Here is a 21,312-nt window from a genome sequence, read left to right on the forward strand (position 1 = left end):
AGGTGTCCTTGGGTAGGTCAGTTTGGACAGGTCCATGACCGTACCCTAGGTACATAGCTTCATCAGCGAGCGCAGGCGGCGGCGGGTTCGGGTGTAGGCGGTCCAGTGGCTACGGAGGCCTACGGGGAAGAAGAGAGGGATGGGCAGGGTCGGAGGCTCACGACGAGTCGGACGAGGAGGTCAGCGAGCTCGGAGACGGTCCGGAGCAGTCGGGGCGGCAAGGAGGATCTCCGGCGACCGGCGAGGAAGAAGATGATGTTGGCGGCATCACATGGCGACCCAGCTCCTATGACTCGGTGAAGAAGATGAGGACGACGTGGCAGAGCTCTCGAACGCGTCAGGGGAGCAAGGGGGTGGCTGTGGCCGCGCGAGCGCTGGTCGGCGGCGACGGCTTCGCTCGGGTGAGCTAAAGGGAGAGAGCCAGGGGAGGGGAGAGAGAGCGGCGAGTGAGGGAGAGGGGACAGGGGCTTCAGGGCATCTCCGTGGCGTCGCTAGAAGGGGCCGGGGAAGCAGGAGGTGGCCAGAGCAGCGTCGGCGCTCGCCACGCACCTGGTTGTCCTCCTGACAGAGGAGGAAGATGACAAGGGGGCGCTGGTGGGCTGGGCCGCCAGCTGGGATGCCAACAGGCTACAATAGCGGGCCGCAGGTGGGTGGAGGTAAGTCCTTCTGCTCTGTTTTATATTTTCTATTTGTTTTCTATTTTCTGTAATTTGTTTTTGATTTATTTTTCAAACTAAATCAAATTTACTGCTTCTGATAAATATTGTGTGGGCTAGTTGAGCTATTCCAGAGCCCCACACAAATTTACAGAATTATTGGACTTATTTTAAATATATAGCAAATATGAATCCAATGCAAATAGTTGTTGCATTAACTCCAAATGCCCAACATAAATATTTATGAGCTCCTAAAAATATTGGTTTGAATTTTACCTCTGGTCAATATTTTCGGGGAGAAACATGAACATTTTCTTGGACCTATTTGAAGAAACTTTTATCTTGGTCATTTTCAGAAATGATTTCTAAGGCTTTCACATGTCCCCATTTCAAATTTATTGAAATTTAAACATGATGCACACATGACTAGCTAGTCTAGGTCATACAAGAACTAGGTATGTGACAGGCAGAGACGCACCGGTGTCGGGCACAGCTGTCGGCGGGAGCCGACGGACGGGGAGGATGGGCTGGGGACCGAAGCTAGCCGAGGCGCCTGATACGTCTCCAATGTATCTATAATTTTTGATTGTTCCATGCTGTTATATTATCATTCTTGGATGTTTTACAATCATTTTATAGCAACTTTATATCATTTTTTGGGACTAACCTATTGACATAGTGCCCAGTGTCACTTGCTGTTTTTTGCTTGTTTTTTACTTCACACAAAATCAATACCAAACGGAGTCCAAACGCAGCGAAACTTTTTGGAGAATTTTTCTGGGCCAGAAGACACACGATGAGCCAAAGAAGTATCAGAGGGGTGCCCCGAGGGGGGGGGGACAACCCACTAGGATGCGCCTATGCCTCCAGGGCGCGCCTGGTGATGGGGTCATGTACCTAGGGTAGGGTCACAAACCTGATCTAAGTACCTTGCTCAAGGACACCCTTGGAAGAGGTCACCTTCCAGTCGACCAACGAGGGACTCACTCGACTGACTTGAAGGACTCGACCACAAAGACTCACTCGACCACCAGAAGGTCAAGAGGCACTCTGCATTGCAACGGCCTGTAATTAAGTAAACTTTATGATAGTAAAGACACTTTATGTGGGGCGTTACCAGTAACGCCCCGGACTTAACTCACCTTAAACCCTCTCCTACGTGGGCTGGCTGGGGTCCTGGCGCACTCTATATAAGCCACCCCCCTCCACAGGTCAAGGGGGTCGGCACCTTGTAACTCATATACTCATAATCCACTCGACCGCCTCCGGGCTCCAAGACGTAGGGCTATTACTTCTTCCGAGAAGGGCCTGAACTCGTACATCCCTTGTGTTTACAACCTCTCCATAGCTAGGACCTTGCCTCTCCATACCTACCCCCACTCTACTATCAGGCTTAGAACCACGACAGTTGGCGCCCACCGTGGGGCAGGTGTTTTAGCAATTTTGTGGAGAAGTTGCGATTCTTCCGAGTACTTTCATGATGGTGGCTGCTGGAGTTTTGGTCGAGGGTCGAGAGATCCGTCTCGGTGCTCTCACCTTCATCGCCGATGACTCCGCCTGGCTCCAGGAGGCTCCACTCGACGTTGATGCGCTCCCCGTCCGCGGTGCGACGCATTTTCGCGCATGTGTCCGCGGCGTTCTGCTGCGGCAACCGTCGACCCCGTATCGGTCGACTCCTCCATCGTCCACCCTCCCGGTCTCCCGCCAGCGCAAGCGCTCGGGCCGGTCGAGGCTTCAGCGGTGGGTGAGGCACGCGGTGGCTCGCCAGACGGCCACCTCTCATGTTGCGGCAATCGAGCCCGACGAATCTCTCTACGGCCTGTTCGATCTGTCGACTGGCTCCGTAGAGACTGCATCCGAGTGCGATAGCAGTGATCCAGCGGCGGAAATCCTGATGGTCGACGGGCCCCGCAGTCCCCCTGGCTTCGCCCGTGATGGTGGAGCAGGCGACGGAGGCGACCCCGCACGAGACCACGAAGAGTACCAGCCCGAGCCACTCGACTCTCTGCAAAGAGAGGAACTTCGCCGCAGGAACGTGGATGCCCTGCGTACGCCCATCGCAGGAGAAACCCCCGAGGCTCGCGCCTTGGAGGAGGCACGTTTGGCCAACTTGGCTGAACGCACTCGACTGGAGAATCTTCAGCGAGCACTCGACGAGCGCGCGCGGCAACGAGTTCCCGACAACAGTCGACGTCAACTCTTCCCGCCGACTCAGGTATATCGAACCCCAATCCAGAATTTAGCAGCTGCGACCCGTATAGCAGAGTCTATCCAGCCTTCTCAGTCGGAAGCTGGCAGAGGCTTGATGCAGATCAGGGATCTGCTCCGGGCAGCAGGAGATCAGAATTCGGCCGTGTCGCAGTCGCGCAACAGAATTCACAGTCGATCCGTCGCTGCGAATACGGTTCAGTCGGCTCACAGCCCCAGATCGCCTCCGCGGCGTGAAGGGCGCGAGAATCGGCGAGACCAATATGGTGACCGACTCGACCGAGATGATAGGCGTCGAGTGCCCAATTCCCCTCCGAGGGGTGGGTCTTACACTCCTCGGCAGCAAGATGACAGGCGTCAGCTCAGTGCGGGGCGAAGAGTTCCAGTCGACCCCAGAGAACCAGGCTTCGACGCGCGGTCCATTATCGTGCAAGGTTTGGTCGACCGGAACAGAGCCCATCGAGGTGGACTCGACAGAGATGCGCCCACAAGCAGTCGAGTGCATGTTTCTGGTCCTGAATGTTTCAGCAGAGCTATCAGAGCCGCAGTTATCCCTCCCAATTTCAGGTTGGCAACAGGAGTCAGCAAGTTCACTGGTGAGTCTAAGCCTGAAACTTGGCTCGAGGACTACCGAGTGGCGGTTCAGATTGGTGGTGGAAACGACGAGGTGGCCATGAAGCATTTGCCCCTCATGCTGGAAGGTTCTGCCAGGGCATGGTTGACTCAATTACCTCCTAGCAGCATTTACACTTGGGAAGATCTGTCCCGAGTGTTCATCAGAACATTTGAAGGAACTTGCAAGCGACCAGCTGGACTGACAGAGTTGCAAGTCTGCGTGCAGAAGACCAATGAGACTCTCAGAGAGTATATTCAGAGATGGATCACTTTGCACCATACTGTGGAGAATGTGTCTGATCACCAGGCAGTCTGCGCCTTCAAGGATGGCGTCAAGAACAGAGAATTAAGTTTGAAATTTGGTCGAACCGGTGACATGACCTTGAGTCGGATGATGGAGATTGCTACCAAGTACGCCAACGGCGAAGAAGAAGACCGACTCCGAAGCGGCAAGCACAAGCCGACCCAGTCGGAAAAGGGAAACACCAGTCGGAAACAAAAGCGGAAGGCTGAACCAGCAGCTCCTGGAGAGGCTCTGGCCGTGACTCAGGGAAAGTTTAAGGGGAAACCAAAAGGATCCTGGAACCCTAAGAAGGTAAAGGATAAAGAAGGGAACGACGTAATGGATATGCCATGTCACATCCACACGAAGAAAGACGAAGAGGGGAATATCATCTACCCGAAGCACACCACTCGCCAATGTCGACTCCTGATCCAGCAGTTTCAGGGAAAACAGTCTAAGGACAAGGAGAAGGAGTCGGACAAGGCCGAAGACAAGGAGGACAGTGAGGAAGGATATCCGCATATCAACTCCACTCTGATGATCTTTGCAGATGTGGAAAGCAAGAGTCGATTGAAAGTCATTAACCGAGAGGTGAACATGGTTGCCCCAGCAAAAGCAAATTATCTGAAATGGTCCCAAATACCCATCACATTCGACCAATCTGATCACCCGACTCATATTGCCACCCCTGGGAGGCAAGCTTTGGTGGTCGATCCAGTTGTCGAAGGCACTCGACTGACAAAAGTGCTGATGGACGGTGGAAGCGGGCTGAATTTGTTGTATGCAGACACACTGAAAGGAATGGGCATTCCGATGTCCCGACTGAGCACTAGTAACATGAGCTTTCATGGAGTTATACCAGGGAAGAAAGCCGAGTCACTCGGCCAAATAGCTTTGGACGTGGTGTTTGGTGATTCGAAACATTTTCGCAAAGAAAAGTTGACGTTTGAGGTCGTGGATTTTCAGAGTGCATATCATGCCATTTTGGGGAGACCAGCTTACGCACGGTTCATGGCTCGACCATGTTACGTGTACCTCAAATTGAAGATGCCCGGCCCCAAAGGAGTGATCACTGTCACCGGTGATCGGAAAAAGGCAGAAGAGTGCTTTCAGAAGGGCTCAAAGATTGCCGATTCCCAGGTGACAGCGGTCGAGTTCGAGGAATACAAGCAAAACGCAGATCCGAGTGACTTGCTGCGATCCAAGAAACCCGCCACAGAGTCTGCATTTCAGTCGTCCGGTGAGACGAAGCCTGTTCACATTCACCCGACCGACCCCGATGCAGCTCCGACCCGCATCTCCACAACACTCGACCCAAAATAGGAAGAAGCGCTCATCCAGTTCCTCCGTGAGAACTGGGACATTTTTGCATGGAAGCCCGCTGACATGCCAGGTGTTCCCAGGGGACTGGCTGAGCATCGCCTAAGAGTCGACTCATCTGCAAAACCAGTCAAAGAGCATCTTCGGCGGTCCGCCGTCCAGAAGAGAAAAGCCATTGGTGAGGAAGTGGCTCGACTGTTGGCGGCAGGATTTATCCGAGAGATATACCACTCCGAGTGGCTCGCTAATGTCGTCATGGTTCCTAAGAAGGACAAGTCGCTCCGAATGTGCATTGATTTCAAGCACATCAACCGGGCCTGCCCGAAAGATCATTTTCCTCTCCCTCGCATAGATCAAATTGTTGACTCGACCGCGGGATGCGAGAGATTATCTTTTCTAGATGCCTATTCCGGGTACCACCAGATCCGTCTGTACGGACCCGACGAGGTAAAAACAGCTTTCATCACTCCATTCGGGTGCTTCTGCTATATCACCATGCCGTTCGGCCTCAAGAATGCCGGAGCCACATTTATGCGAATGATTCAGAAGTGTCTACTCACTCAAATCAGTCGGAATGTGGAAGCATATATGGATGATATCGTTGTCAAGTCACGAAAAGGTTCCGACCTGCTCGCTGATCTCGCCGAAACATTTGCCAACCTCAGAAGGTATGATATCAAGCTCAATCCATCAAAGTGCACATTTGGAGTTCCTGGTGGCAAGTTACTCGGTTTTCTCGTTTCCGAACGGGGAATCGACGCTAATCCAGAGAAGATCGGCACTATTCTCCGAATGAAACGCCCTGTGCGAGTGCACGATGTCCAGAAGCTTACTGGATGCTTGGCCGCATTAAGTCGATTCATCTCACGACTCGGTGAAAAGGCATTGCCTCTTTACCGACTGATGAAGAAGGCAGACAAGTTCGAGTGGACTCCAGAAGCTGATGCAGCGTTTGCCGAGCTAAAAGCTCTGCTCTCCACCCAGCCGGTGCTTGCTGCTCCAATCAGCAAAGAGCCTCTGTTGCTCTATATCGCAGCCACAGGACAAGTCGTCAGTACTGTGCTTACGGTCGAGCGGGAAGAAGAAGGAAAAGCTCTCAAAGTTCAGCGCCCAGTGTATTATTTGTCTGAAGTCTTGACTCCATCCAAGCAGAGATATCCTCATTATCAGAAGCTTGTGTATGGAATATACATGACCACAAAGAAGGTTGCTCATTACTTCTCTGATCATTCCATCACAGTCGTCAGCGACGCTCCACTATCAGAGATTTTGCACAACAGAGATGCAACTGGTCGAGTGGCCAAATGGGCGATTGAACTTCTTCCCCTTGATATCAAGTTTGAGGCAAAGAAAGCCATTAAGTCCCAGGCAATAGCAGATTTCCTCGCCGAGTGGATTGAACAGCAGCAGCCGACTGAAATTCACTCGGAGCATTGGACCATGTTCTTTGATGGCTCTAAGATGTTGAATGGTTCCGGTGCTGGGGTTGTCCTGGTTTCCCCCAGAGGAGATAAGCTCAGATATGTGCTCCAGATTCACTTTGATTCCTCCAACAATGAGGCAGAATATGAGGCCCTCTTATATGGATTGCGCATGGCCATTTCACTCGGCGTCCGTCGCCTGATGGTCTATGGCGACTCGGATTTAGTGGTCAACCAAGTGATGAAGGAGTGGGACGTGAGAAGCCCAGCCATGACTGGATACTGCAGTGCAGTGAGGAAGCTGGAAAAGAAGTTCGAGGGGTTGGAGCTCCATCATATACCCCGACTGAAAAATCAAGCAGCTGATGATCTAGCAAAGATAGGTTCCAAGAGAGAAGCCATTCCGAGTGGTGTGTTCTTGGAGCATATACACACTCCGTCAGTCAAAGAAGATCCTTTCACCGAAGAAGCTCCACAGCCCAAGAGTGCCACAGATCCGACTGAGGTTGAAGTCCCAGCGGTGGTCGACTTGATCATGGAGGTCTTGGTGGTCATTCCCGACTGGACAGTTCCATATATCGCGTATATCCTGAGAAAAGAGCTTCCGGAGGATGAGGAAGAGGCTCGACAGATCGTCCGTCGATCTAAGGCCTTTACCGTAATCAAAGGACAATTATTCAGAGAAAGCGCGACTGGAGTTGGTCAGAAGTGCATAACACCAGAAGAAGGTCGACTCATCCTCAATGATATCCACTCGGGGACCTGTGGTCATCATGCGTCCTCTCGGACCATCGTGGCCAAAGCATACCGAGCCGGATTTTACTGGCCAAAGGCGAATGAGATGGCAAAGGAGATAGTGGATAAGTGCGAGGGATGTCAGTTCTACTCGAATATGTCGCACAAGCCTGCATCGGCTCTGAAGACCATCCCACTCGTCTGGCCTTTCGCAGTATGGGGGTTGGACATGGTCGGTCCTTTGAGAACAGGACGAAGCGGCTTCACGCATGTACTGGTGGCAGTCGACAAGTTCACCAAGTGGATCGAGGCTAAACCAATCAAGAACCTTGACACCGGTACTGCTGTTAGCTTCATCAGGGAACTAATATTCAGATATGGAGTCCCGCACAGCATCATTACGGATAATGGGTCGAACTTTGACTCGGAGGAATTCAGAGATTTCTGTAACTCCCAAGGCACACGGGTCGACTACGCTTCAGTCGCCCATCCGCAGTCGAATGGACAAGCAGAGCGAGCTAATGGCCTGATTCTCAAGGGATTGAAACCCCGACTGATGCGTGATCTCAAGCATGCAGCTGGAGCTTGGGTCGACGAACTTCCCTCAGTGCTTTGGGGGCTGCGGACCACACCTAATCGGTCGACCGGAAGAACTCCATTCTTCTTGGTCTACGGAGCTGAAGCAGTCTTGCCGAGTGATCTTCTCCACAATGCTCCTCGAGTTGAAATCTACAACGAAGCAGAAGCTGAACAAGCGCGGCAGGACGCAGTCGACCTTTTAGAGGAAGAAAGGGAGATGGCTCTGATCCGGTCGACCATCTACCAACAAGATTTGCGTCGTTTCCACGCCAGAAATGTGAGAGGTCGAGCCTTCCAGGAAGGAGATTTAGTTCTCCGAGTGGATCAGCACAAACCACACAAGCTTGCTCCTTCTTGGGAAGGTCCCTTCATCGTCACCAAGGTTCTCCACAACGGGGCGTACCGTCTTTACAACGTCGAGCATAATATCGACGAGCCCCGAGCTTGGAACGCGGAACTACTCCGCCCATTTTACACTTAAGTTTTATCACTCGGATGAGTTGCAATAAAGTACTTCTGTAGTTCATGGACCTCAAAATAATAGTGTCATAGTTCCTCCATAATTTTTGTCACTTTTTATTTTTGTCCAATAAAATTCCCCCTCAGTGGGTGACTTAGCCGCGAATCCGTTTCGCCTAAGTTTGTAAAAATCCTACCGAGTGGTGAGCCAGACTCCCACTCGGAGGCTTAGCTGCGAATCCGTTTCGCCTAAGTTATCGAAATCCTACCGAGTGGTAAGCCAGACTTCCACTCGGGGGCTTAGCTGCAGCCCTGTGCTCGCCTAAGTTTGTAAAAATCCTACCGAGTGAAGAGCAAACCTCTCACTCGGGGCTTAGCTGCAGTCCAAGCACTCGCCTAAGTTATAAAAATCCTACCGAGTGGTAAGCCGGACTTCCACTCGGAGGCTTAGCTGCAGTCCAAGTACTCGCCTAAGATATAAAAATCCTACCGAGTGGTAAGCCGGACTTCCACTCGGAGGCTTAGCTGCAGTCCAAGTACTCGCCTAAGTTATCAAAATCCTACCGAGTGAAGAGCAAACCTCTCACTCGGGGGCTTAGCTGCAGTCCAAGCACTCGCCTAAGTTATAAAAATCCTACCGAGTGAAGAGCAAACCTCTCACTCGGAGGCTTAGCTGCAGCCTAGTGCTAGCCTAAGTTATCAAAATCCTACCGAGTGAAGAGCAAACCTCTCACTCGGAGGCTTAGCTGCAGCCCAGTACTTGCCTAAGTTATCAAAATCCTACCGAGTGAAGAGCAAACCTCTCACTCGGGGGCTTAGCTGCAGTCCAAGCACTCGCCTAAGTTATAAAAATCCTACCGAGTGAAGAGCAAACCTCTCACTCGGAGGCTTAGCTGCAGCCCAGTGCTAGCCTAAGTTATCAAAATCCTACCGAGTGAAGAGCAAACCTCTCACTCGGAGGCTTAGCTGCAGCCCAATGCTAGCCTAAGTTATCAAAATCCTACCGAGTGAAGAGCAAACCTCTCACTCGGAGGCTTAGCTGCAGTCCAAAGCACTCGCCTAAGTTTGTAAAAATCCTACCGAGTGAAGAGCAAACCTCTCACTCGGGGGCTTAGCTGCAGTCCAAGCACTCGCCTAAGATATAAAAATCCTACCGAGTGGTAAGCCGGACTTCCACTCGGAGGCTTAGCTGCAGTCCAAGTACTCGCCTAAGATATAAAAATCCTACCGAGTGGTAAGCCGGACTTCCACTCGGAGGCTTAGCTGCAGTCCAAGTACTCGCCTAAGTTATCAAAATCCTACCGAGTGAAGAGCAAACCTCTCACTCGGGGGCTTAGCTGCAGTCCAAGCGCTCGCCTAAGTTATAAAAATCCTACCGAGTGAAGAGCAAACCTCTCACTCGGAGGCTTAGCTGCAGCCCAGTGCTAGCCTAAGTTATCAAAATCCTACCGAGTGAAGAGCAAACCTCTCACTCGGAGGCTTAGCTGCAGCCCAGTGCTAGCCTAAGTTATCAAAATCCTACCGAGTGAAGAGCAAACCTCTCACTCGGGGGCTTAGCTGCAGCCCAGTGCTAGTCTAAGATATGAAAATCCTACGGAGTGAAGAGTAAACCTCTCTCTCGGAGGCTTAGCTGCAGCCCAGTGCTCGCCTAAGTTATAAAAATCCTACCGAGTGGTAAGCCGGACTTCCACTCGGAGGCTTAGCCGCAGCCCAGTGCTCGCCTAAGTGGACTAAAGAATAAGTCGATTGCAGTAAAGGCGCCTTGCTTTGAACCTGCAAAAGACATTTCGAGCCAAAAGCAATCGTATTCAAGCACCAAATTCAAGTTTGAATCGATATCTAAAGGAACCGAAAGTGCTCAGGCGTTAAGCCCGTTAAGGTTTATCGGTTACAATTCCACTCGGCATACCGAGGCAAATTTAAAGCGTCGAGCTAGAAGAAGTTTTTTACCCCTCCTGTGGAGGGCTGGAAGGTGCAACAAACTCATCAAGGTCAATTCCGTCGGCGATCCGAGTGGCAGCCGCAAGGAAAGTTTCCATAAAGGACCTGAAGTCGTGTTTCTTGGTGTTGGCCACCCGGAGGGCCGCCAGCTTCTCTTCTCGCGCATCTTTGCAGTGGACTCGGGCCAGACACAGAGCAACATCTGCACCGCACCGAGCCGAGGACTTCTTCCATTCCTGCACTCGACCAGGGATCGTGTTCAAGCGAGCCATCAGCGACTCAAGGTCATTCTGAAGTGTCTCCCCAGGCCAGAGCGTCGAGTCGATGCGAGATGTGGCGGCCTTCAGCCTTGCGAGATAGTCCACGACAGCTGCAACACGAGACTCCAGTCGGAAAACATCCATGGCAACTTCGTCGTTCACCGGAGAATTGACGGGGTCGAGGTTTGGCTCCAGCCGGCTAGTTTCTTCTTCAAAGTTTTGGCAAAATTCTGCAAGGATGATCACTGAGTCAAGGGGATGGTCGAATGGAAAAACCACGATTGGAAATGTTTGCCGAGCATAGAGGTTTACCTTCAAGCATAAGAAACAGCTTCTTGGCAAGACCACTCAGGAAGGCCTCCAGATCATTTTTCTTCCCAGTCAACTTACTGACTTGGTCGGTCAGGGCAGCTTTATCAGTTTTCAGTCGACTGACCTCCTTGTTGGCGATCCCAAGAGCAGCTTTCAGATTGGTATTGTCTTGTTCAAGCTTGGTGACTGAAGCTAACTTCTCGTCAGCAAGCTTGATCTTCTCAGCTAGTTCGAGGTCTTTCTTCTGTTGGGCCTCCCTTACCTTACCTGCAAGTTACAGCAAGATCAGATTTTGAAACAAGCAAGGGGAAAAGCAGTCGTCAGGGTCTCACCAAACATACCTTCGGTCTCCTCCTTTGCCTTCGTCAGCTTCTCCTGAACCAGCTTCAAGCTCAGCTCGAGTTGAGTGTGCTTGTTTTCCAGCTCAGAGTAGCGAGCCACAAGATCACAGGAGTTCTGCGAAGAACCAATCGACTAAATGTCAAATATAATTCACTTCCGAGTGAAAAAGGAAAAATCACACGTTTCTAAGACTACAGCCGAATACAAGCATTCGACCGTAGTCTCGGGGACTACACCCAGTGGGTGCACTCAGCGTGCCCCCACTAATCCTGTTGAAGATAAAGTCGACCAGTCGACCTCAAAAAAAAGGGGGGGATGTATTCTTTAAGACTGTAATCGACTGCAAGCAGTCGACCGCAGTATCGGGGACTACACCCAGTGGGTGCACTCAGCGTGCCCCCACCGGTTTGTGAAATCCAGTCGACATAGTCAACTGACAGAAAGATCGACATCATAAAGCCTAAGGCCGACTGCCAGCAGTCGACCTTAGCCTTGGAGACTACACCCAGTGGGTGCACTCAGCGTGCCCCCACTAATCCTATTAAAGACAGAGTCGACCAGTCGACCGGATTGCGAAATCCAGTCGACTTGGTCGAATGACAGAAAGGCTGAAATTATAAAGCCTAAGGCCGACTGCCAGCAGTCGACCTTAGCCTTGGGGACTACACCCAGCGGGTGCACTCAGCGTGCCCCCGCTAACACGGAGTTTAATCGACACACCCAGTGGGTGACTATTATAAATTCTGGAAAGGAAAAGTTTTTGTAGCATATCCTAACAGAACAAACGGTGGTCGACTGACCTGAACATTGCTTTGGAGGGCAGAACTGGCGTCATAAGCCGCCTGGCTCGCATCCCGGATGGTCTTCAACTGCTCCATCATGATTCCTGCCTGACGTATCGCCTCCTTCGCCGCGCCAGCTTGGTCCTCTGGGACGTGGTGCGTCGTGAAGAGGGAGGGCTGCTGAGCACTCGTCAGTGGATTTGTGAAGGACACCGTGTGTCGAGTGGTGTTCTCTTCCTCCGCAATCAGAATCTCAGGCGCCGTCACATCCTGGGGCACCCTGCTGGCGGACGCTTTCCTACTCCTTCTGCGCTTCAGCGGTTCCTCATCCTCATCATCATCAGGGAGATTGATAACAGCATTGGGTGGAGCTACAGAGAAGAATCAGGATCAGAGATCGTGAGTCAGTCGACTAAAAACGGCGTTAAGAATATAGTACCTGGTTTTGAAGTTGCTGCGTCCTCCATCTCATGGTCATCAGCCCGGGCTGAGGTCTCAGAAGTAGCAGCACTGCAACTCCAAAGAATCAGTCGACTAACTTCAGCGTCAACCAGAGACAAAGTTCACACAAAATAAGAAGACTTAAGCAGCACGATTACCCTGATATGGTGGGGATGGACACCTTCATCTTCGGCAGGAGCTTGGTCGGCTTCGACGGGGCCGCCCTGGGCTGCTTCGGCGCCTTTTCAGTCGGCACTGGAGAGGTGGTCCGAGGGCGCTTGGTCGACTGAGCAACGGTCGCAACCCCCTTGCCACGTTCAGTCGAAGGGTCGTGGACAAGCTTCGACCGCCTTTCTGAGCGCGGTGGTACGACCTCCTCCTCCTCTTCTTCCTCGTCTTCAACGTCATCTTCATCACCGTCATCATCATCATCGTCATCATCATCCTCAGCAACGTCCGAGTCCCATTCCTCCTCCTCCTGGCTCTCGCCCCCACTCGCCTCACCCTCCTCAGTCGGAGCTTGTGCCCCATTGGGCATCGAGTACAGCTCGGTGAGGGCCTGGTAGATATCAAGACAAGGATCAATCGACCAGTCGGCAGGATAAACAGAAACGAATATGACAAGAACACAGTGGAGAGCAGAGCAGACATACCTTGTTTGGATCGCTGTTGTGGTCGAGTGGAGGAATCCTTCTGGCTCCGCGTGGGTTATCCTTGTTTCCGGTAACGGCGGCCATCCATCTTTCCAGAGTGACATCGTCGACTGCTTCTGGATGGACTCGAGTCTCGTCTTCAGTCCCACAGTACAACCACATGCAGTGGCTCCGGAACTGAAGGGGCTGGATACGACGCCTAAGGAAGACCTCCAGGAGATCCATGCCCGTCACTCCCTCCCGAACCAACTGCACCACGCGCTCCATCAACATCTTCACGTCAGCTTTCTCCTCCGGGATCAACTTCAGAGAGGAGGGCTTGTTCACTCGGTCCATGGTAAACTGAGGGAGTCCACTCGACTGCCCCGGCGTCGACTGGTCCTGGCAGTAGAACCAGGTCGACTGCCAGCCTCTGACTGACTCGGGAAAGGTCATGGGCGGGAAGGTGCTCTTATTCCTCACCTGGATCCCCAGGCCCCCACACATTTGGACGACTCGGGTTCTTTCGTCGCCTGGGCTCGCCTTCTTCACGGTCTGAGAGCGACACGTGAATATATGCTTGAACAAGCCCCAGTGCGGTCGACAGCCCAGAAAACCCTCACACATGGACACGAACGCAGCAAGATAGGCGATAGAATTTGGGGTAAAGTGGTGGAGCTGCGCTCCAAAGAAGTTCAAGAAGCCACGGAAGAAAATACTCGGCGGCAAAGAAAATCCACGATCAACATGGGTGGCCAAGAGCACGCACTCACCCTCTTCTGGCTGGGGCTGCCACTCCTTCCCCGGAAGCCTCGCAGCTCCATGGGGGATCAAGCCCTCGTTGGCCATGTCGAGGAGATCTTTCTCTGTGATGGTCGACTGGATCCAATCTCCTTGGACCCAGCCCTTCGGCAGGCGGGATCTGGACGAAGACCCGCCGCGGCTGGTGGATCTCCCCTTCGCCTTCTCCGTCGCCGACGCCTTCTTCGCGCGTTCCAGCGCCGCTGTCTTCTTCTTGGCCATGGTTGCCGGTGAGACGCGCGAGGGGAAGTTGCGCGGAGGCGAGAGCGAGCGCGCTGGGCGGAGACGAAGGAAGCAGAGAGGAAGAATGCTGAGGCACAGTACAAAAACCCTCGCCGGGCGCATTTATAAGGTCCCTTCCGAGTGGATGACAGGTGGGCCCGGTCGATCTAATCATATCCAGGAACAGTTATGCAGGCGGGTTACGTGGCGAAGAAAGTGGCGCGGAGATCGAGGCGTCTCTGTCCCGTCCCATCCGAACGCCGCGGTCCGCTCCGCTTGCGCGCTTCCCCAAATTTCGCATCCAGCGGAATCCGCGAACGGCAGATCGGTCTGTCAGACGCGGGGTTTCCTGCGATCCGTCGCTCGGAGATCGTCGAAGCCCGAAAGATCACTCGACGAAAGAAGAGAATGGATCGAGTCGACCGAAGACAAGTTGCTCACTATCGACGAAGAGATTCTTTGGTCCAGAACAACGCACGACCAGTGTGCAAAGGTTAATCGGAAACAACATCAACTCCTTCCTCACTCGAAGCCTCAATCCATTCGGGGGCTAATGATGGGGTCATGTACCTAGGGTAGGGTCACAGACCTGATCTAAGTACCTTGCTCAAGGACACCCTTGGAAGAGGTCACCTTCCAGTCGACCAACGAGGGACTCACTCGACTGACTTGAAGGACTCGACCACAAAGACTCACTCGACCACCAGAAGGTCAAGAGGCACTCTGCATTGCAAGGCCTGTAATTAAGTAGACTTTATGATAGTAAAGACACTTTATGTGGGGCGTTACCAGTAACGCCCCGGACTTAACTCACCTTAAACCCTCTCCTACGTGGGCTGGCTGGGGTCCTGGCGCACTCTATATAAGCCACCCCCCTCCACAGGTCAAGGGGGTCGGCACCTTGTAACTCATATACTCATAATCCACTCGACCGCCTCCGGGCTCCGAGACGTAGGGCTATTACTTCTTCCGAGAAGGGCCTGAACTCGTACATCCCTTGTGTTTACAACCTCTCCATAGCTAGGACCTTGCCTCTCCATACCTACCCCCACTCTACTGTCAGGCTTAGAACCACGACACCTGGAGGCATAGGCGCACCCTGGTGGGTTGTGCCCACCTCGATGGCCTCCCGCACCGCCTCTTTGCTCTATAAATACCCAAATATTCCATAAACCCTAGGGGAGTCGACGAAAAATAATTCCAGCCACCGCAAGGTCCAGAAACCACAGATCCAATCTAGACACCACCACGGAGGGGTTTATCATCTTCATTGGTGCCTCTTCTATGATGCGCGAGTAGTTCATTGTAGACCTATAGGTCCGTAGTTAGTAGCTAGATGGCTTCCTCTCTCTTTTTTGATTCTCAATACAAAAGTCTCTTGGGGATCTATTTGATGTAACTCTTTTTTGCGGTGTGTTTGTTGGGATCTGATGAACTTTGAGTTTATGATCAGACCTATGTTTTTATTCATGAAAGTTATTTGAGTCTTTCGATCTCTTATATGCACGATTACTTATAGCCTCATATTTACTCTTCGAATATTTGGTTTAGTTAGGCCGACTAGATCGATTTTTCTTCCCATGGGAAGAGGTGCTTTTTGATGCGTTTGATTTTACGGTGCATGATCCCAGTGACAGAAGGGGAAACGACACGTATGTATCGTTGCTATTAAGGATAACTAGATGGGGTATATTCCTATATGAGTAGATCTCGTCTACATCATGTCATCATTCTTATTGCATTACTCTGTTTCTCCATGAACTTAATACACTAGATGTATGCTGGATAGCGATCGATGTGTGGAGTAATAGTAGTAAATGCGGGCAGGAGTTGGTCTACTAATCTTGGACGTGATGCCTATATAATGATCATTGCCTGGATATCGTCATAATTATTTGAAGTTCTATCAATTGCCCAACAGTAATTTGTTTACCCACCGTATGCTATTTTTCTCAAGAGAAGCCACTAGTGAAATCTATGGCCCCCGGGTCTCTCTTTATTATATTTGCTTTTGAGATCTGTTTTTATTTGTTTTTATTTTCAGATCTATTAATCCAAAACCCAAAATACCTTGCTGCAATTTATTGTTATTTATTTTATCTCGCATTCCCGCGAGATCTATTTATCCAATCTACTACAAATTTGACATATCTTTTACCCGGGAGGGATTGATAACCCCTCTTTTACGTCGGGTTGCAAGTTTTTATTCTTTATGTGCAGGTGCCGTTCACGTAGTGTTGTATGGTTCTCCTACTGGTTTGATAACCTTGGTCTCATCACTGAGGGAAATACCTACCTAGCTGTGCTGCATCATCCCTTCCTCTTTGGGGAAATACCGACGTAGTTCAAGCCGCATCAGCGCCCTGCCGCCGCCTTCCTGGGAGCCAGCGCGGCTTCGCTGTTGGTTGCTCCTTCGATGGCGCCGAGGTTGGGGTGGGGGTTGGAAGGTGGCGGCGCGACGCGAGTTAGGGTTCCTCCGTCGTTGCCAGGGAGGGCGGCGCGGGGGATGCGGGGGACGGGTCTCACCTTTCCCTCTACCATATATATATGCATGCATGTTATTTTATATATTCAACCTGTTTAGCTATGAAAGTGATATTTTTTGATATATGGTATGCAAATATATGTATGTATGCCTTATATGTATGGTGTAATGCACCAAGTTGGCTGGTAGAATTGCAACATAGTATTATGCCAGCCCCAAGTAAAACATCACTACCAGTCTCGACGGGATAGACCGTCGGTGATGTGTTGCTCATAGGACGCCTCGATGAAGTCTACACGACTGGTTGGCCGGTCACTGTTGTTCCTCGTTACTGACCGGTTAATTAAGTGGCCTGTGTGTGATAGAGCAGTCATCATTGACCCCAAGGCACTGACTGGCTGATACAAATTGTTCCGTCAGTGTTGTTCGGATATGTAGTAGTGTATTACATCTAAAATTAGCACTATATAATTAATTGAGAAGATTGCCCATAAAAAATAAAATAACTGAGAAGATAATTAATACAATTAATGAAGAAAATATTTACTAAAATTAATACAATTAATGGAGAAAATGACTAGCCAATTAATCAGATAATTAAACCTTCACTATAAAAGGACCCATTGGCATATCATATTTGCTCTCAATACGGAGATACACGCCCCTAACATTGCAATACAAGGTCAGATCGAGAAAAAAAACTTTGTAATACAAGATGAGAGCTACACAAGTTCTACTCCTAGTCCTTGTCCTCTTCGTCCTATCCCCAGGTAACTACTACTATAAGTCTATAACTACCAGTTTACATTTTTTTTAAAGATAGTTTATTGTTATTGTTACTATTATTTGAGAGGGCTAGTCTAGACAATGGATATCTGTTTACAAAACACTAAACGAGTTACTGAATTCGCCTTGATCTGCTCTAGGATTCTTGCGGCGTGGGTTTAAAGTTTGTCGAAATCCAAAACTGCTCCCCAGCTAATTTGTGTTCTTCTCCTTTTGGTCTGTCATAAACATGACCGTGATTTTTATGTATCTGCAGATCTGGCAAAGGCTAAGCTGCACTGCACGGATTTCATCATAGTCAACCAGTGCGACGTGGACGAGATCACATGCCAACATTACTGCTACAAGCAGTTCAATGGAACCGGCAAGTGCATCCCCAACAAAGGATGCCAGTGTCATTTCTGCTATGCAACTCCACCCCAGCCATCCCCTGCTAGCAGCTCCTAGTCGTAGTTTGTCTGTAATTTTCTGTTTCTTCAACAGTTATGAACATGATTCGTTTCTAGTGCAACAACCATGGCGCCATAATTAATTACATGTACTGTGGCCTATACTGCGAAGTTATATGTTAATGCAATGCCTGTTTTGCTTTATATATAAATGATTGTTATAGTCTAGGAGCGAGAATACATGCCATAAAAATCATGTTTATTATAAATGTTTTGGTTTATGTAAATGTTTGTTATATATAAGGGCAGAAAGCTATGCCAAGGACAGAGCACTTACTGAAAATGAATAAACTCATATGTAAATTAGCCCCAGAAATTGATTTTTTGTTACTACTGGTTAGCTTCAGAATTGTGGAGGCAGCAAACATATATGTAGCTGAACTGAACCTGGATACAGTTAGCAGGCAATAATATAAACACTAGATTTTCTACACTGCATAAAGTGGATTAGTAGCCCGTGATGAATATATATAAAGCCCTTGATCTTCGAGAGGCGTTGATCTTTCATAACTGGATCGCATCCTAGCCATCCGTCTCCCTGGTATCCGTCGAATTCTCAAGAGAAGGTGTCGATTTCTTCAGGTGTGTTCAGAGACAGGAAGTTCAGAGAGCTAGTGTAGTGTCCTGACAACTGAAGCTGAAAATTTTGAGCACTCATTCGGTTTAACTGAAACTAAAACAGTCAAACATACGAGGTAAAACCAAAGCATCAGGAAACAACATAATATTATTAACGACTCCGACTGTGCTTTAAGGCACCCCAAATCATTTACCGACGACAAAGGACTGAAAGACATAAAAGGAAACAGCCACGAATCAAACACTTGGTTAAACTGAAAGTGTAATGAGCCAAACACTTGATGCAAAACTGAAGCGTCAATTGATTAAACCATATGATTAAACTGAACAGCAAGGAAGCTTTAACTCATCTAGTCATCTGGTTTAACTGAAAGTGAACCAGTCAAACACTTGAGGCCAAAAACCCAAGCGTCAGAAAAGAACCGAACCAAGATTAACGAAGCAGACTGCACACTGACATCCACAACAAGTACAGGCATATGGTTTCATTGATCTACTCAAGTACTATGTATCAATCGGCACATTTCACCACATCACTTGAACCATTCTGTTCTGTCAAAACATACAGAAAGGCTCGGCAGTTAAGCTGCCTTCTCCCAGAGTTCACAAGACATACAGCAGCATTGGATTGAATGAATACACCATCAGAATACACTCAGCAGTAACAGTCCTAATTAGCATGAGACGAGGAACGAGAAGAACGGATGGACGGCCGATATAAGCTAGCTCTGCCCTGGCGGTGGCGGTGGCGGGCAGTTCGACGGCCGGTTTGCTAGCTCGGTCGTCGCCAGCTGCGCCGCCAGCCAATCCTGGAGCGCCTTCACACGGGCAGAGACCGCCGCCTGAACCTGAGCCGCACCGGCGTTGCTGGTCTGCGCGTAGTTGTAGCAAGCCTGACACGCATTGTTGCTGCCGGAGTGGCCGCCGCAGGCCCCGCAGATCGGGCCCGGCCAGATGGAAGAAGTGTTGTCCAAAATAGGTCTCGCCGGCGCATCCAGATTAGTCAGGAACTGCTGCTCACTGGTAGGGACTGCCACTGCCCCCCGAGGCGCACCGGCGGCGGCGTAGTTGGGCACGTTGCCGATCTGCAGTTGCTGCGGAGGCGCGCTGCCCAAGGGGTTGCAGACCCTGCACGCATTGTTGTTGGTGCCGGAGGGGTGGCCGCAAGCCTCGCAGATGATGGAAAAGGGATTGTTCAGAATATTCTGCGCCACCAGCATCGCTGCATCCAGCGCTTCAAGCTCAGCCTGTAAAGAAGGCTGCTGCTCCCTTGCCCGTGAAGAAGGCTGCTGCTCCGGCACCGCGCTGATCAGCCCGGAACTCCGAGGCACGTTGCCGATCTGCGGTTGCTGCGGAGGCGCGTTGCCCAAGGGGTTACAAACCCTGCATGCATTGTTGTTGGTGCCGGAGGGGTGGCCGCAAGCCTCGCAGATGATGGAAAATGGATTGTTCAGAATATTCTGCGCCACCAGTATCGCTGCATCCAGCGCTTCAAGCTCAGCCCGTAAAGAAGGCTGCTGCTCCCTTGCCCGTGAAGAAGACTGCTGCTCCAGCGCCGCACGGATCACCCCGGAACTCCGAGGCACGTTGCTGATCTGCGCGTGCTGCGGAGTCCTGTTGCCGGTGAAGCGATTGCGGTAGCAATCCTGGCACAAGGGCACCGGGACCAGAAGCCCCGTTGTTCTATTCCGGAAAGGCCAAACCCACGGTGTGGGAGTATAGCAAGAACGGCAGGCCCGCAGCGGCGCATCGGCTGCAAGAAAAAGAAATCAATGTCGGACCGGACGTCAACGAACCAAGAACCGCAGCGCACGAACCAGAGAGAAACAGTTTGGCGGCAAGGTTTTCTTGGGAGGGAAGGGAACTCAGCGCTCACCTGGATTGCGAAGCCGCGGCAAGATTGCCGGCGGCGGCGGCGCCCTCCACCCACCACCACCTCGACTGCGAGCTGCTGCAAGAAACAGAGGCATCTGACAGGTGAAACAATCCAAGAAGCGGGCATCAATCCAAGAAACGCGCTCGTCGCACGCTTTGATTTCTTGGGCAACCACCTGCACCGAGCTGAGAAGAGGGATCGGCCGGGAGGCCTACAGCGAAGGCTGGTGGAAGCGGCTGCAAATAGCCGTCTGCAGGCTGCTCCGAAGTCCCGGCAATGTCGCCGCTGGCTGTAGTCTCCTTCGGCGTTGCACGCGGCTGCTTAGTTGCCCGGTTGATGTCGTCGTCGGCGGCCTTCCGCTTGTCCTCCATCTCGCCCCGGTCGAACAGCTTTGCAAGAACCCAGACGAAGAGGAGGGTTCTCAAGAAAGAGAGGGGAAGGGAACCGAGAGAGGCTATATAGAAAGACGACAGAGCAAAGAGATTTCTTCCAGGTTGGTCGTCGGTTGGTTTTGGGGGGAACAACACGGGAGTAAGGAAGAGCCTCAGAAACAGGCCTAATGCAATTCGGATAGCCCAACCAAGGGCCCAAATCATCAATAGCCATTTCGATCGAGGAACAGAGAAGGTGTCGATTTCACCAGGCATGTTTAAAGACATGAAGTTCAGAGAACTAGTGTCCTGACAACTGAAACTAAAAAAATTGAGCACACATTCTTTTTTTTACGGGGTAATTTGAGCACTCATTCGGTTTATCTGAAACTAAACCAGTAAAACCAAAGCATCAGGAAACAACAAAATATTGTTCATTCGGTTTGGCCTATTCTCCACGCCAAATCATATTTACCGACGACAAAGGACTGAAAGACATAAAATGAAACAAGTGTGTTTAAGGGATCATTGGCCATGTTATTAGATTTTACAATCATGGTCACATGTAATTAGCTTAAACTAAAACAATAGCGACAAAGCACTAAACCAAAGTTCAATGAATGAATATCCAAGTGTGTTTCGTCTGTCCTTTGCTTTTGACCTTTTTTTGCCTCAAAGTGTATTTGAATTAGCATGGGCATTTTATAATATACTGTCCGTAGAGTGCCTCTACTGAAGAACTGAACTTGACAATCGA

General features: G+C 50.7%; 1 protein-coding gene across 2 annotated transcripts; it reads right to left on the reverse strand.

Moving 5' to 3' along the window:
* Positions 1-18,778: 18,778 nt before the first annotated feature.
* LOC123108151 (uncharacterized) lies at positions 18,779-20,643 on the reverse strand. Of its 2 annotated transcripts, none has more exons than XM_044529992.1 (3): positions 20,360-20,643; positions 20,185-20,256; positions 18,779-20,061 (listed from the first exon to the last, which is right to left on the reverse strand). In XM_044529992.1, exons 1-3 carry the CDS (start codon positions 20,553-20,555, stop codon positions 19,031-19,033), a joined length of 1,299 nt encoding a protein of 432 aa, XP_044385927.1. In that variant the 5' UTR covers positions 20,556-20,643; the 3' UTR covers positions 18,779-19,030. The 2 variants fall into 2 exon arrangements, with proteins under 2 accessions (XP_044385927.1, XP_044385926.1); XM_044529991.1 differs by having other exon boundaries at positions 20,185-20,259.
* Positions 20,644-21,312: the final 669 nt, after the last annotated feature.

This window comes from Triticum aestivum, chromosome 5A (genome assembly GCF_018294505.1).
Source record: "Triticum aestivum cultivar Chinese Spring chromosome 5A, IWGSC CS RefSeq v2.1, whole genome shotgun sequence".
Taxonomy (NCBI): domain Eukaryota; kingdom Viridiplantae; phylum Streptophyta; class Magnoliopsida; order Poales; family Poaceae; genus Triticum; species Triticum aestivum.

Bases quoted from the DNA above. Each gene is read 5' to 3' on its own strand.
- LOC123108151 (XM_044529991.1), bottom strand. From the start codon at position 20,555: ATGGAGGACAAGCGGAAGGCCGCCGACGACGACATCAACCGGGCAACT. The intron at 20,260-20,359 runs GTGGTTGCCCAA...TGTTTCTTGCAG, and splicing joins CTCTTCTCAGCTCGGTGCAG to CAGCTCGCAGTCGAGGTGGT. The intron at 20,062-20,184 runs GTGAGCGCTGAG...TTTTTCTTGCAG, and splicing joins GCCGCGGCTTCGCAATCCAG to CCGATGCGCCGCTGCGGGCC.